We start from the raw sequence: 17,480 nt of genomic DNA, 5'->3' as shown, positions 1-17,480 counted from the left end.
AACGATGTCGCTATTTAATAACGATGTCGCTATTTAATAACGATGTCGCTATTTAATAACGATGTCGCTATTTAATAACGATGTCGCTATTTAATAACGATGTCGCTATTTAATAACGATGTCGCTATTTAATAACGATGTCGCTATTTAATAACGATGTCGCTATTTAATAACGATGTCGCTATTTAATAACGATGTCGCTATTTAATAACGATGTCGCTATTTAATAACGATGTCGCTATTTAATAACGATGTCGCTATTTAATAACGATGTCGCTATTTAATAACGATGTCGCTATTTAATAACGATGTCGCTATTTAATAACGATGTCGCTATTTAATAACGATGTCGCTATTTAATAACGATGTCGCTATTTAATAACGATGTCGCTATTTAATAACGATGTCGCTATTTAATAACGATGTCGCTATTTAATAACGATGTCGCTATTTAATAACGATGTCGCTATTTAATAACGATGTCGCTATTTAATAACGATGTCGCTATTTAATAACGATGTCGCTATTTAATAACGATGTCGCTATTTAATAACGATGTCGCTATTTAATAACGATGTCGCTATTTAATAACGATGTCGCTATTTAATAACGATGTCGCTATTTAATAACGATGTCGCTATTTAATAACGATGTCGCTATTTAATAACGATGTCGCTATTACTGCGTGTTTGACCAGGAAGCCCTCGCCGGGCCTCAAGAAAGATGATCTTGAGACTTGGTGAGGCTTTCATGGGTAATCAAGCGGAGTGATAACACAAAATAACAATAAAGTTTTCAACAAGTGCATTTCACCTGCCATGACAAAATGGTGATCCAACCTTCGTCCCCGAGGATCAGGTCTGCAGATTTTCTGAGACGTTTGAGCAGCGGCGTGAGAAAGCAATTGCTGCGCTGCACGTTTCCCTGTCCACCGAGAGAGGAGGGCATACGGGCCACGCTGTGACTTGGGCCTGCGCCGTGCGGTCTGTAGGTCCGCGCACAGCAATCGGTGCCTTCATGACACTCCACTTCCATCGGAAACCGGCTCCTTTCTGTTTTGAACGGTTAACCAATTCTGAAAATGATCTGCGGTTTCGCTATTCACGACCCCGAAGGATGACGCAGGATCGTGGGACGTGGCGGCGGTTTGGGGGAGGCCATCATCCAGCAGTGGAGTGACCATGGCTGCTGGTGATGATGGCGGGCACGCAAGACGAGAAGCGTGCAGAGCCTTGGTGTGGGGTTTTTCGCAGTGGCAGTTCTACACAGGGCTTCCTCTAGGTCTACTTGGCCTGAAACGAGTATTTCTTGTGCTGCTGCTCTCGTCCCCACCTCGCGTGCCGGGATGGCCCCTGTGTAGTGACATAAGAAGGGAGGGGCTGCTGGGGGCTCTGGGTTCCCGGGCGGGTCCAGACGCTTAAGCCTCTGGGCGCCAGGCGCTGGGTTCCCAGGCGCTTAAGCCTTTTGGCGCCGCCAACGGGGGGGGGCTGTGTGTGCTCTGTGGGATGTCTGGTGGCGCACACGGCCCCACCCCTCGTTGGACTAGGCATAAAAAGGGGAGCTCCCTAGACGATCGGGGCCAGTTGTAACTCAAGACCCACGACCAGCCATCTGAAGACCCTGGGATGTTGTGAGAGCGAGTGGTGGGACTCTGGAACTCCCGACTCTACGACCTTGTGAGGGCGAGTTCCAGAGCGTAGCCAGAGTAGAGTACCTAGGCTGTGTACCTAGGCTGTGTACCTCGGCTGTGTGTCTAGGCTGTGTACCTAGGCTGTGTACCTAGGCTGTGTACCTAGGCTGTGTACCTAGGCTGTGTACCTCGGCTGTGTGTCTAGGCTGTGTACCTAGGCTGTGTACCTAGGCTGTGTACCTAGGCTGTGTACCTAGGCTGTGTACCTAGGCTGTGTACCTAGGCTGTGTACCTAGGCTGTGTACCTAGGCTGTGTACCTAGGCTGTGTACCTAGGCTGTGTACCTAGGCTGTGTACCTAGGCTGTAACAGAGTATCAGGACTGTTGGAGTGTTGTGTTGTAATAAAGAAGTTCCCTCTACAAGTGTCTCCGGAACCTGTTACACCTGCACACGGCTGAGAGAGCAGTGAGCACGATGCGTGGGGAAGCAGCAGCACGTGCAGGTGCGGCGCGTGCAGGTGCGGCGCGTGCAGGTGCGGCGCGTGCAGGTGCGGCGCGTGCAGGTGCGGCGCGTGCAGGTGCGGCGCGTGCAGGTGCGGCGCGTGCAGGTGCGGCGCGTGCAGGTGCGGCGCGTGCAGGTGCGGCGCGTGCAGGTGCGGCGCGTGCAGGTGCGGCGCGTGCAGGTGCGGCGCGTGCAGGTGCGGCGCGTGCAGGTGCGGCGCGTGCAGGTGCGGCGCGTGCAGGTGCGGCGCGTGCAGGTGCGGCGCGTGCAGGTGCGGCGCGTGCAGGTGCGGCGCGTGCAGGTGCGGCGCGTGCAGGTGCGGCGCGTGCAGGTGCGGCGCGTGCAGGTGCGGCGCGTGCAGGTGCGGCGCGTGCAGGTGCGGCGCGTGCAGGTGCGGCGCGTGCAGGTGCGGCGCGTGCAGGTGCGGCGCGTGCAGGTGCGGCGCGTGCAGGTGCGGCGCGTGCAGGTGCGGCGCGTGCAGGTGCGGCGCGTGCAGGTGCGGCGCGTGCAGGTGCGGCGCGTGCAGGTGCAGCACGTGCAGCGCGTGCAGGTGCAGCGCTGTGCCAGAGGCGTCGAATTAGCGGCCAATTAAGCGACAGGACGGACGGGGGGGGGCATTTACCCCCTCACTGAACTCCTGATTGGCGCGAGACCCCACAAAGGAGTGGTTTACTGATGGCGCTGGTCGGGAGGGGGGGGGGCGATGATGATGGGAGAGCGGAGCAGAGGAAGTGATGGTGGTGATCGCAGGAGATGGAGAGGGGTGGTGGTGATGTTGAAGGGAAGGGATGTGGGGGGTGATTTGAGGTGGTGATGGAGCGGAGGTGATGGCGATGTCGAGGTGAGGGTGGAAGAAAAGTGATTGAGCCGAAACAGAGGTGTGGTCGAGGGAGCGCGAGAGGGAGGGGCAGTTGGGCGACAGTGGAGGGACGGAGTGAAGAGGATCACGGAAGGTGGAGGGTTTGCGGAGGGAGGGCGTGAGGGGGGGGGATTGGGTGGCTCTGGAAGCGCAGAGGAGGAGGAGGGGTGAAGCGGGAGTTGGGAGAGGGAGGGGAGTTGGGAGAGAGAGAGAGGGAGGGGAGGGAGGGGAGTTGGGAGAGAGGGAGGGGAGGGAGGGGAGGGAGCGTTCTCCCCTCTGCACTCCTCGCTGTGAGCGCGCAGGAGCGAGGCGCGCTGCGTCCACGGGGAACTCCAAGTCCCCTTCCTCGGATCCCCGTTGCCCTCCTCCGGGTCCCCTTCCCCTCCCGTGTCCCCTTCCCCCTCCTCCAGACCCAATGTCTCCTCCGAGTCCCTTCAGCATCGAGGGTCCCGGTTCCCCTGCCCCTCCTCTGCGCCTCCCCCGCCCCGAGCCCTTCTCCCGAGGTCCTTGAGCCCTTCGCACCCGGGGGGTGCCCCCCCTCGCCATGGCTAACGGGGAGAGCGAGGTCCCCCCTCTACCCCCTCGCTACCGATTCAGGGACCTGCTGCTCGGCGACCAGGTGTGGCCTGCGGACGACAGGTGAATCCATCTGTGCGGATCTCTCCGCGTGTCTGTGGCGTGTGTGCAGCTCGTGGGAGAGGAGGATATTTGGTCGTCGCGCAGGAGGCGCCGCTGTGAGCCACAGGCGCGGCCCGCGGTCGGGTCGCGTGGGCACCCCCAGTGGCAGCTACCCCTCCTGTCTCGATTTAAAGCTTTCGTGACTGCAGGGATTCGTCTTCTTGGTTCTGTCGGTAAAGTCACGTATAAGGGAAATAATAAAATAATACAAATAAAACAATAAAATAATTCTCACGACGTTTCGGCCACAACGCAAGCAGCCGTCCTCTGAGGACGGCTGCTTGCGTTGTGGCCGAAACGTCGTGAGAATTATTTTATTATGTTTTATTTTTATTATTTTATTATTTCTCTTCTACGTGACTTTATCGAAAGAACCAAGAAGATGAACCCCTCCCGTGTTACACGAGGCTCGCATCTTGAAGGCACCGCCCGGGTGGAGTCTCCGGGGCTCCCTCCCCCATGCGGAGCGAGGCTCCTCGCCCACTCCCCGTGCGAGCGACTCGACCATCGACGGGATCCATGGGCACACGTCCCGTTGTGGCAGGGCCCTCCTCGACACGAGTATCGAGACTCGCCCAGGCCGCCCTCGGTCATTCATTCATTCATTAATTCATTCATTCATTCGGTATCAGTGAGGTCATCCCGCGCGGAGATGTTTCTGCTGTTTCACCTGTTGCTCCTCCTCCTGCTGCTGCTGCTGATGATGATGATACTCTTGCTGTTTCATTTGTTACAGCCGCAGGTGCTGCTGATTAGACTAATAATGCTGCTGATGATGACGCTGATGATTACCCAATCACTTACTCCGTCACTTAATCCCTCATTTTATCATTCCATCGCTCGTACCAATCACGCACTTAACCACTCACTCACTCAGTCTCTCCACCACTCACTCAGTCTCTCCACTCCACCACTCACTCCGTCACTCATAATAACTCGCTCCATCACTCACTCGCTCACTCACTCCATCACTCATTCGCTCACTCACTCACTGAATCATTCACAGTTTCATTCACTCACTCGCTGCATCGCTCACTCGCTGCATCATTCACTGCATCACTCACTGTGTCGCTCACTCAACCATCCCTCTCACTCAACCATTCCTCTCGCTGTCTGCGTCCATTCTTCATTTCAACTGCCACGTTTACCCGACGAGTTAATCCATCTCCCCCCACCTCTCCCCCCCCCCACCTCTCCCCCCCCACCTCCCCCCCCCCACCTCTCCCCTCCCCCACCTCTCCCCCCCCCACCTCTCCCCCCACCTCTCCCCCCACCTCTCCCCCCACCTCTCCCCCCACCTCTCTCCCCCCTCTATCTCCTTTCTTCACTCTCATCTCTCTCGCCCCACCCCCTCTCTCCCTTTCCTCCTACCTTATCTCTCCTGCCTCACCCCTCTCTCTCTCTCCTGTCTCCCTCCCTCCCCCATCTCCCTTGCCCCGCATCTCCATCTCATCTCCATTTCTTCACTCTCCGCCGTCTCTCTCTTCACTCTCCTCTCCCCACTCCTTCTCCTCTCCCCCCGCCCCCCTCTCACATCCCCCATCTCGTCTCCAGAGCAACAGGTCCCGCCGCCCGGTTTCCATGGAGACGCTGTTTGTTGGGACGAGGGGAGACGCCGAGAATGAGTGATCAGGAGAGGGGGGTGGGCCTCGTGTCGAGTCGGCGCCAGCCAAGTCAATTAGCCCAACTCGATTAACACAACAAGCCTTCAACTCGTCCGCCGTGGAGACAATAGCTCGGGCAATTAGCCAATCGTCCGATTAACGCATCAGCAATCGATGAACCAACCAATCAATAATGCAGTTAACAAATTCGGTAAAATAATCAAGTAACCCGCTGATTACCTCACTGATCACACAATTAGTAAATTAATACAATCAAACAGCAAATTAACTACAGTACGTATCACCGAGGGGAGGAGGATAAGGGAAGGAGGGGCGGGGGTGTGCGGGGGGTGTCGAGCGCAATGCGCGCGACCTTCGCCTCCTAAATCCGAGGTCGTTTTGTGGAATTTGTTCAAAAATGCGACAACTCCTCGACCCCTCCTCCTCCTCCTCCCCACGCTCAGCACCTCTTCATCTCCGCTTCCTCTCACCTCCCCCTCCTCCCTCTCCCCTCTATCTCCATTCAATATCTCCTCCATATCCCTTTCCCCTTCATCTCTCTACCCCCCCACCCCGCCGTGGGGGGGGGGGGGGAGGTGACATTTGGAACAAAGCCCCCCACGTGGCCCGCGCATTCACATTCCACGTGCGTGCCCAGCAGCGGGGTCGGCCATTATGGACCCAGTCCCAGCCATGGGAAGGGGTTCATAGCCCTCGAACACCGGCACACTCTCTCTCACACTATCTCTCACTCTCTCTCTCACTCTCTCTCACACTCTCTCTCACTCTCTCTCTCACTCTCTCGCACACTCTCTCACACTCTCTCACAGTCTCACACACTCTCACTCTCTCACACTCTCACAGTCTCGCACACTCTCACACTCTCTCTCACACTCTCTCACACACTCTCTCACTCTCTCTCACACTCTCTCTCAAACTCTCACACTCTCTCTCACACTATCTCTCACTCTCTCTCACACTCTCTCGCACACTCTCTCACACTCTCTCACAGTCTCACACACTCTCACTCTCTCACACTCTCTCACAGTCTCACACACTCTCACTCTCTCGCACACTCTCACACTCTCTCTCACACTCTCTCTCAAACTCTCACACACTCTCACACTCTCTCACACACTCTCTCACTCTCTCTCACACACTCTCTCACGCTCTCTCACACTCTCTCTCAAACTCTCACACACTCTCGCACACTCTCTCACACACTCTCACACACTCTCTCACACACCCGCACATTCACACATGCACCCAGACGCACCAACAACAGCCGCCGCGTGAGTGTCGAAGGCTGACGGGTGACGGGACAGCCGCAGGTGCCTTGAGTTGACCGAGATGACTAGCAGAGGCACCAGCTGTGCTCTCCACTGGGCCAACTTGGATCGTAGGCAGGCCAGACTGAATGTTTCAAACCGGCACAGATGTTCCTTCAGCGGGTCTATGTTTCGCAAACGTTGAGAAGGGATGGCATAACTGTGGGCGAAAAGACCTGGGGATTCATATCGAGTGGATACGATAGGTAGTTTCTACACAGCATTACGCAGTTTATAAAATATAATTTGGCTCGAATGATTCGGAGCGAGACTTTCTGCTGCCAAACCGGAGTTGGGTATAAATACACTGCACAGGTACGTGGACTGTTCTACTCCCTTCACTTATAGAGAGTGGAGGGATGGGATCATTTGATGACACAAAATACCCAGGCAAGTTCTCAGTTTTTGTGAGGCTGATGGTAAAGCCATATTTATTCAACTCCTCTGAGTGAGCAGCAATTACCAGATCATCGGCATACATAACATGGTTGACTAATATTGAGCCATGTCTTGACCGCACCTGGGCATCGATCAGCCTCCCATTGTATCTATACAAGATTGAAATTACTCTGTTACAGCTATGGAAAGGTTCTCATACGTGGTAAATGTACGTTGCATAATGTATGAGCCAGAGGACATCCCTGTCGCACCTTAAGGTGAGCATAAAATGGCTCGGACTTTGCCCCATAATGTTATTCTGAACTGAAGGGGTTTCCCTCCCACAATGACTCACATACATACTGAGAAAACTTGCAGACCTGTTTCTGGGGGTCGATCACCACTCTTTCTCGAAAGGACGGTAATAGGTGTGGTGTTGCAGGTTACATTTTCGATATAATCATAGAGAAGCCTGTGATCTCGCTCTCCTGAAGCAGTTTCCATTTCCTCAGCAACCCGCAACCACAGATCAATGCAGCCATAACAGCTGCATGAGTAATCCTGAACCTCATCTATTTCCCCTCGGCATTAGGAGGAGCAGGGATGATGGAAATTGTCCTTGCAACCTTCATCAGCAAGCCGAGACCAGGCTATTTTGGCTTTGAAGGCTGTGGAAGAATGGCAGACGTACCTTACAGATGGCAAACTGATATTCAGTGGGGAAATTGGCTCTCTGGTAGATCTTGGTGTCAATGACTTGGGCCTTCATTTACTGTTCCGTCACTATCTAGTCCATACAATGTTGTTCTTGCATGTACCCGGCGACTTCTACCGTTGTTATTGAGCAGATTGTCCAGGTGCCTGTGTCATGACCCACTCGGGAATTAAAGACACCCAACAGGATGACTTCCGAGGGGCCACATTAGCAAGACACACTCTCACACAGACGCAAAAATAAAGATCCCCCGTATAGCCTACAGACTGTAGGGGCAAGTGCTGTTAGCGAGCACCTATGAAGGCTGGAACGGTACACGAGGGGGTGGGTGGCCAGCACCACGCTCTACCGCCTTTGTCTCCCCAGTGGCGATGTTTACACACCGCACCAGGTACTCATTTAAGGCTGAGTCGACCTAGGGGAGGCCCAGGACCGGTTAAGATAATCGTCACTGGTGTTGGCCGTGAGCGGGAATCGAACCCGGGTCGCCAGGTTCATAGCGCAGCGCGCTAACCGCTACACTACCGCTCCCCACACACAGACACACACACACAGACACACACAGACACACACACAGACACACACAGACACACACAGACAGACACACACAGCCACACACACAGCCACACACACAGACACACACACAGCCACACACACAGACACACACACAGCCTCACACACAGACACACACACAGCCACACACACAGACACACACACAGACACACACACAGACACACACACAGACACACACACAGACACACACACACAGACACTCATGCGCTCTCTCTCCGCGCACGCCGCTGCTGCAGGCGGGAACGCGCTATTTGGTCGCGCGCACTCGCGGCGCCATGGCAACGAGGTATCCACAAGCGCATTTCCATGGCGCGGTGATGATGGTGGTGGTGAGAGTTCACGGAGCCCAACCGGGACCCCCCGTTGAGCCGAGACCCCCACCCGCCTCCCTCCCTCTGGGGGCGAAGTCAACCACGAGTCGACTCACTCAGGGAGTGACTCACTCAGGGAGTGACTCACTCAGGGAGTGACTCACCCAGGGAGTGACTCACCCAGCTGGACTCACCCAATGATTGACTCACCAAGGGTCGATTCATTGGCTCGACTCATCCAAAATTCACCGAATAGAAATCAGAGCAAATGCAAGAAAATGTAAATCGGCGCAAAAACAACTGCATCCGAGTGTCAATGGAAAGCAGTGCATACACATGACACGGCTTTGAATTAGATCCATGTCCTGGGTCGAAAGTCGGACAATATTACTATGAACGTCACTTACAGTCAAACTCAGACACAGAAACATCAACACGAGTTTGGAGTGACTGTTGCAAGAGACAAGGATATGTGAGATGGTGGGTTGCTTCGTGGGTGGGTGAGTTGAGCGAGTTGGTGGCTGAGTGCAGTGCCAGTGAAGTTCTGCTTCAGCATTGGCAGCTGTCGGAGCTCGCTCACACCCCTGTCCCCCACCCCCGCCCCTAGGGTGGAACTGGAGCTGCTCGCGAGTGAGAACTCGTTCAAGGAGCGACTCAAGCTCTTCTTCATCAAGAACCAGCGCTCCAGTGCGTGCCCGCCCGTGTGTGCACCACCACCACCACCACCACGCCCTGTGCGGCGGGGAGCACGCGGCTCTACGGACCCGGCCACCCGAGTTCGATTCCCGCTCACGGCCAACACCACCGGTGGCGATTATCGGAACCGGTCCTGGGTCTCCTCCCCTAGGTCGTCTCAGCCTCACATGAGTAGCTGGCGCGGTGTGTAAACATCGCCGCTGGGGAGACAAAGGCGGCCGGGCGTGGTGCTCGCCACCCACCCGCTCGTGTGCCGTGTCGGCCTTGATAGGTGCTCGCTAACAGCACTTGCCCCGACAGTCTGTCACGGCTGCGATACGGGGGGTCGTTGTCTTTCTGTACCACTACACGTGCATGCGCGTCGCGTACCAGGCTATGTGCACCAGCGCACGTGACCTACCCCCCCCCCCCAGGTCTGCGCGTGCGCCTCGTGTCCTTCTCGCTGCGCCTCGTCACGTGCCTTCTCTACATCGTGCGCGTGCTGCTCGACGAGCCCCGGGGGGGCGCCAAGTGGTGAGAGTGGGGGGGGGGTTAGAGGTGGGGGTGGAGGGGTCTGGTGGGGGCGGGGTCACGTCCCCACGGGGCGGGGCTGGCCGACCCGCGGGCCGTGTGAGGTCGCGGGCCGTTCACGTGCAGCTCGTGGCCACTGCAGCGAAACTGATACAAGACGACACTCGACACACTCGTCATGTGCCGTGGAAAATAGCACACACACACGCACACACGGGGTTCTAGAGACCCTGGCACACGGGGTTCTAGAGATCCTGGCACACGGGGTCCTAGAGACCCTGGCACACGGGGTTCTAGAGATCCTGGCACACGGGGTTCTAGAGATCCTGGCACACGGGGTCCTAGAGACCCTGGCACACGGGGTCCTAGAGACCCTGGCACACGGGGTTCTAGAGATCCTGGCACACGGGGTTCTAGAGACCCTGGCACACGGGGTTCTAGAGACCCTGGCACACGGGGTTCTAGAGACCCTGGCACACGGGGTTCTAGAGACCCTGGCACACGGGGTTCTAGAGATCCTGGCACACGGGGTTCTAGAGACCCTGGCACACGGGGTCCTAGAGACCCTGGCACACGGGGTTCTAGAGACCCTGGTACACGGGGTTCTAGAGACCCTGGCACACGGGGTTCTAGAGATCCTGGCACACGAGGTTCTAGAGACCCTGGCACACGGGGTTCTAGAGATCCTGGCACACGGGGTCCTAGAGACCCTGGCACACGGGGTTCTAGAGACCCTGGCACACGGGGTTCTAGAGACCCTGGCACACGGGGTCCAAGAGACCCTGGCACACGGGGTTCTAGAGACCCTGGCACACGGGGTTCTAGAGATCCTGGCACACGGGGTCCTAGAGACCCTGGCACACGGGGTTCTAGAGACCCTGGCACACGGGGTTCTAGAGATCCTGGCACACGGGGTTCTAGAGATCCTGGCACACGGGGTTCTAGAGACCCTGGCACACGGGGTTCTAGAGACCCTGGCACACGGGGTCCTAGAGACCCTGGCACACGGGGTTCTAGAGACCCTGGCACACGGGGTTCTAGAGATCCTGGCACACGGGGTCCTAGAGACCCTGGCACACGGGGTTCTAGAGACCCTGGCACACGGTGTTCTAGAGATCCTGGCACACGGGGTTCTAGAGATCCTGGCACACGGGGTTCTAGAGACCCTGGCACACGGGGTCCTAGAGATCCTGGCACACGGGGTTCTAGAGACCCTGGCACACGGGGTCCTAGAGATCCTGGCACACGGGGTTCTAGAGATCCTGGCACACGGGGTCCTAGAGATCCTGGCACACGGGGTTCTGGAGACCCTGGCACACGGGGTTCTAGAGATCCTGGCACACGGGGTTCTAGAGATCCTGGCACACGGGGTCCTAGAGACCCTGGCACACGGGGTTCTAGAGATCCTGGCACACGGGGTTCTAGAGATCCTGGCACACGGGGTTCTAGAGACCCTGGCACACGAGGTTCTAGAGATCCTGGCACACGGGGTTCTAGAGATCCTGGCACACGGGGTTCTAGAGATCCTGGCACACGGGTTCTAGAGATCCTGGCACACGGGGTTCTAGAGATCCTGGCACACGGGGTTCTAGAGACCCTGGCACACGGGGTCCTAGAGATCCTGGCACACGGGGTTCTAGAGATCCTGGCACACGGGGTTCTAGAGACCCTGGCACACGGGGTTCTAGAGATCCTGGCACACGGGGTTCTAGAGACCCTGGTACACGGGGTTCTAGAGACCCTGGTACACGGGGTTCTAGAGACCCTGGCACACGGGGTTCTAGAGATCCTGGCACACGGGGTTCTAGAGACCCTGGTACACGGGGTTCTAGACACCCTGGTACACGGGGTCCCGGAGATCCTGGTCACACGGGGTTCTAGAGACCCTGGTACACGGGGTTCTAGAGACCCTGGCACACGGGGTTCTAGAGATCCTGGTACACGGGGTTCTAGAGACCCTGGTACACGGGGTTCTAGAGACCCTTGTACACGGGGTTCTAGAGATCCTGGCACACGGGGTTCTGGAGACCCTGGTACACGGGGTTCTAGAGATCCTGGCACACGGGGTTCTAGAGATCCTGGCACACGGGGTTCTAGAGACCCTGGCACACGAGGTTCTAGAGATCCTGGCACACGGGGTTCTAGAGATCCTGGCACACGGGGTTCTAGAGATCCTGGCACACGGGGTTCTAGAGATCCTGGCACACGGGGTTCTAGAGATCCTGGCACACGGGGTTCTAGAGACCCTGGCACACGGGGTCCTAGAGATCCTGGCACACGGGGTTCTAGAGATCCTGGCACACGGGGTTCTAGAGACCCTGGCACACGGGGTTCTAGAGATCCTGGCACACGGGGTTCTAGAGACCCTGGTACACGGGGTTCTAGAGACCCTGGTACACGGGGTTCTAGAGACCCTGGCACACGGGGTTCTAGAGATCCTGGCACACGCGGTTCTAGAGACCCTGGTACACGGGGTTCTAGACACCCTGGTACACGGGGTCCCGGAGATCCTGGTCACACGGGGTTCTAGAGACCCTGGTACACGGGGTTCTAGAGACCCTGGCACACGGGGTTCTAGAGATCCTGGTACACGGGGTTCTAGAGACCCTGGTACACGGGGTTCTAGAGACCCTTGTACACGGGGTTCTAGAGATCCTGGCACACGGGGTTCTGGAGACCCTGGTACACGGGGTTCTAGAGATCCTGGTACACGGGGTTCTAGAGACCCTGGTACACGGGGTTCTAGAGACCCTTGTACACGGGGTTCTAGAGATCCTGGTACACGGGGTTCTGAAGACCCTGGTACACGGGGTTCTAGAGATCCTGGTACACGGGGTTCTGGAGACCCTGGTACACGGGGTCCTGGAGACCCTGGTCACACGGGGTTCTAGAGACCCTGGTACACGGGGTCCCGGAGGCCCTGGTCACACGGGGTTTTAGAGACCCTGGCACACGGGGTTCTAGAGACCCTGGCACACGGGGTTCTAGAGACCCTGGCACACGGGGTTCTAGAGACCCTGGCACACGGGGTTCTAGAGACCCTGGCACACGGGGTTCTAGAGATCACGTCACACGGGGTTCTAGAGAATCTGGTACACGGGGTTCTAGAGACCCTGGCACACGGGGTTCTAGAGACCCTGGCACACGGGGTTCTAGAGACCCTGGGACACGGGGTTCTAGACACCCTGGTACACGGGGTTCTAGAGACCCTGGCACACGGGGTTCTAGAGATCCTGGCACACGGGGTTCTAGAGACCCTGGTACACGGGGTTCTAGACACCCTGGTACACGGGGTCCCGGAGATCCTGGTCACACGGGGTTCTAGAGACCCTGGCACACGGGGTTCTAGAGACCCTGGCACACGGGGTTCTAGAGACCCTGGCACACGCGGTTCTAGAGACCCTGGCACACGGGGTTCTAGAGATCACGTCACACGGGGTTCTAGAGAATCTGGTACACGGGGTTCTAGAGACCCTGACACACGGGGTTCTAGAGACCCTGGCACACGGGGTTCTAGAGACCCTGGTACACGGGGTTCTAGAGATTCTGGTACACGGGGTTCTGGAGACCCTGGTACATGGGGTTCTAGAGACCCTGGCACACGGGGTTCTAGAGATCCTGGTACACGGGGTTCTAGAGACCCTGGTACACGGGGTTCTAGAAACCCTGGTACACGGGGTTCTAGATATCCTGGTACACGGGGTTCTGGAGACCCTGGTACACGGGGTTCTAGAGACCCTGGCACACGGGGTTCTAGAGACCCTGGTACACGGGGTTCTAGAGACCCTGGTACATGGGGTCCCGGAGATTCTGGTCACACGGGGTTCTAGAGACCCTGGTACACGGGGTTCTAGAGATCCTGGTACACGGGGTTCTAGAGACCCTGGTACACGGGGTCCCGGAGACCCTGGTCACACGGGGTTCTAGAGACCCTGGTACACGGGGTTCTAGAGACCCTGGTACACGGGGTTCTAGAGACCCTGGCACACGGGGTTCTAGAGACCCTGGCACACGGGGTCCGGGAGACCCTGGTCACACGGGGTTCTAGAGACCCTGGCACACAGGATTCTAGAGACCCTGGCACATGGGGTTCTAGAGACCCTGGCACACGGGGTTCTGGAGACCCTGGTACACGGGGTTCTAGAGACCCTGGTACACGGGGTTCTAGAGACCCTGGTACATGGGGTTCTAGAGACCCTGGCACACGGGGTTCTAGAGACCCTGGCACACGGGGTTCTAGAGACCCTGGCACACGGGGTTCTGGAGACCCTGGTACACGGGGTTCTAGAGACCCTGGCTCACGGGGTTCTAGAGACCCTGGTACACGGGGTTCTAGAGACCCTGGCACACGGGGTTCTGGAGACCCTGGTACACGGGGTTCTAGAGACCCTGGCACACGGGGTTCTGGAGACCCTGGTACACGGGGTTCTAGAGACCCTGGTACACGGGGTTCTAGAGATCCTGGCACACGGGGTTCTAGAGACCCTGGTACACGGGGTTCTAGAGACCCTGGCACACGGGGTTCTAGAGACCCTGGCACACGGGGTTCTAGAGACCCTGGCACATGGGGTTCTGGAGACCCTGGTACACGGGGTTCTAGAGACCCTGGCACACGTGGTTCTAGAGACCCTGGCACACGGGGTTCTAGAGACCCTGGTACACGGGGTTCTAGAGATCCTGGCACACGGGGTTCTAGAGACCCTGGCACACGGGGTTCTGGAGACCCTGGTACACGGGGTTCTAGAGACCCTGGTACACGGGGTTCTAGAGATCCTGGCACACGGGGTTCTAGAGACCCTGGTACACGGGGTTCTAGAGACCCTGGTACACGGGGTTCTAGAGATCCTGGCACACGGGGTTCTAGAGACCCTGGTACACGGGGTTCTAGAGATCCTGGCACACGGGGTCCCGGAGACCCCGCGAGGGAGCAGGGGGTGATTCGCGTTCCCTCTCCGCAGCCGGAACTGCGCCGAGCAGAACTCATCCGCCTCGCAGAGCCTGGGGAACATCGACTGGTGGGTCCCCCCGTACCCCCACCACCCCTACCCCGGTACCCCCACCCCTCTATCCCAAACCCCCACCACGCCACCACCCCTACCCCGAATACCAACCACTACACCACCCATACCCACAACCTCGACACTCCACTACAGCTGATGCTACCACGACTGTTATACCAAATACGAACACTCCCCCTAACACGACCCCTAACACGACCCCCTAACACGACCCCCTAACACGACCCCCAACATGACCCCCTAACACAACCCCCTAACACAACCCCCTAACACAACCCCCAACACGACCCCCTACCACGACCCCTAACACGACCCCTAACACGACCCCCAACACGACCCCCTAACACGACCCCCTAACACGACCCCCTAACACGACCCCTACCACGACCCCTACATCCAACCCCAACCGGCTCAGCGGTAGAGTGAGCGGCTCGCCATTGGAAGGTCGCGAGTTAAAATCTCGGGGGTCAATAAAATGAGGATCGCTTTGTAGGGAAGTCAACAGTTGGTTGTTCATGCAGAGACTCGGCACTGCCACCGGAATGTCGAATTCCTACCACTGGATGTGCAGGAAATCACTTCAACCCCCAGGACTGCCCCCAACGTGAACCCCCAGCAGCACCCCCCCTCTCACCCGACCACTGCCCCTTCCCTCCCTCCCAGGTATCCAATCGTCTGGGTCAACCGAGGACATTCCCTGTGGGCACTACAGGTGAGCAGGAGGCCCTCACCCCACCCTCGTCCTCCCCTTGCCCCCACCCTCGTCCTCCCCTTGCCCCCACCCTCGTCCTCCCCTTGCCCCCACCCTCGTCCTCCCCTTGCCCCCACCCTCGTCCTCCCCTTGCCCCCACCCTCGTCCTCCCCTTGCCCCCACCCTCGTCCTCCCCTTGCCCCCACCCTCGTTAGCCTTGTACAGGTGAGCAGGAGGCCCTTGCAGGTTCGTGTGGAGTTGAAAGACGGAGGCTAAATCCCCTGTTGACTCACTGCCCTGTCTCCGTCTCCCCATGTCCCCCGTGTCCCCGTTCTCACCTCCAGGTGTCGGTGGCAATCGTAAGCTTCCTGGAGGCCATGCTGCTCATGTACCTGAGCTACAAGGTGAGGAGGAGACGCGTGGCGGCAAATGCTGTTAACAAGCACCGACGAAGGCCGGCAAGGAGCACGGGGAGATGGTGTGACCGAGATGGTGTGACCGAGATGGTGTGACTGAGATGGTATGACCGAGATGGTGTGACTGAGATGGTGTGACTGAGATGGTGTGACTGAGATGGTGTGACTGAGATGGTGTGACCGAGATGGTGTGACTGAGATGGTGTGACCGAGATGATGTGACCGAGATGGTGTGACCGAGATGGTGTGACCGAGATGGTGTGACTGAGATGGTGTGACCGAGATGGTGTGACCGAGATGGTGTGACCGAGATGGTGTGACCGAGATGGTGTGACCGAGATGGTGTGACTGAGATGGTGTGACTGAGATGGTGTGACTGAGATGGTGTGACTGAGATGGTGTGACCGAGATGGTGTGACCGAGATGGTGTGACCGAGATGGTGTGACTGAGATGGTGTGACCGAGATGGTGTGACCGAGATGGTGTGACCGAGATGGTGTGACCGAGATGGTGTGACCGAGATGGTGTGACTGAGATGGTGTGACCGAGATGGTGTGACCGAGATGGTGTGACCGAGATGGTGTGACCGAGATGGTGTGACTGAGATGGTGTGACTGAGATGGTGTGACCGAGATGGTGTGACCGAGATGGTGTGACCGAGATGGTGTGACCGAGATGGTGTGACTGAGATGGTGTGACCGAGATGGTGTGACTGAGATGGTGTGACTGAGATGGTGTGACCGAGATGGTGTGACCGAGATGGTGTGACCGAGATGGTGTGACCGAGATGGTGTGACTGAGATGGTGTGACCGAGATGGTGTGACCGAGATGGTGTGACCGAGATGGTGTGACTGAAATGGTGTGACCGAGATGGTGTGACTGAGATGGTGTGACTGAGATGGTGTGACTGAGATGGTGTGACTGAGATGGTGTGACCGAGATGGTGTGACCGAGATGGTGTGACCGAGATGGTGTGACCGAGATGGTGTGACTGAGATGGTGTGACCGAGATGGTGTGACTGAGATGGTGTGACCGAGATGGTGTGACCGAGATGGTGTGACTGAGATGGTGTGACCGAGATGGTGTGACCGAGATGGTGTGACTGAGATGGTGTGACCGAGATGGTGTGACCGAGATGGTGTGACTGAGATGGTGTGACCGAGATGGTGTGACCGAGATGGTGTGACCGAGATGGTGTGACCGAGATGGTGTGACCGAGATGGTGTGACCGAGATGGTGTGACTGAAATGGTGTGACCGAGATGGTGTGACTGAGATGGTGTGACTGAGATGGTGTGACCGAGATGGTGTGACCGAGATGGTGTGACCGAGATGGTGTGACTGAAATGGTGTGACCGAGATGGTGTGACTGAGATGGTGTGACTGAGATGGTGTGACTGAGATGGTGTGACTGAGATGGTGTGACCGAGATGGTGTGACCGAGATGGTGTGACCGAGATGGTGTGACTGAGATGGTGTGACCGAGATGGTGTGACCGAGATGGTGTGACCGAGATGGTGTGACTGAGATGGTGTGACCGAGATGGTGTGACCGAGATGGTGTGACTGAG

At 57.3% G+C, this 17,480-nt stretch overlaps 1 protein-coding gene across 4 annotated transcripts in view; it reads left to right on the top strand.

The window, feature by feature from the left end:
* The first annotated feature begins 3,454 nt into the window (after positions 1-3,454).
* The window catches only part of LOC144937783 (potassium channel subfamily T member 2-like), a 33,025-nt gene continuing 18,999 nt past the window's right edge, over positions 3,455-17,480 (top strand). For all 4 annotated transcript variants that reach the window (XM_078865233.1, XM_078865234.1, XM_078865232.1 and 1 more), the window contains exons 1-6: positions 3,455-3,630; positions 9,186-9,265; positions 9,688-9,787; positions 14,743-14,799; positions 15,466-15,514; positions 15,838-15,897. In XM_078865233.1, the coding sequence (XP_078721359.1) occupies positions 3,536-3,630; positions 9,186-9,265; positions 9,688-9,787; positions 14,743-14,799; positions 15,466-15,514; positions 15,838-15,897 (441 nt within the window). In that variant the 5' untranslated portion in view covers positions 3,455-3,535. The remainder of the gene's footprint in view (positions 3,631-9,185; positions 9,266-9,687; positions 9,788-14,742; positions 14,800-15,465; positions 15,515-15,837; positions 15,898-17,480) is intronic.

Source organism: Lampetra fluviatilis, chromosome 20, assembly GCF_964198595.1.
Source record: "Lampetra fluviatilis chromosome 20, kcLamFluv1.1, whole genome shotgun sequence".
In the NCBI taxonomy this organism is placed as follows: Eukaryota; Metazoa; Chordata; class Hyperoartia; order Petromyzontiformes; family Petromyzontidae; genus Lampetra; species Lampetra fluviatilis.
This window is presented reverse-complemented; position numbering and strand designations above follow the sequence as displayed.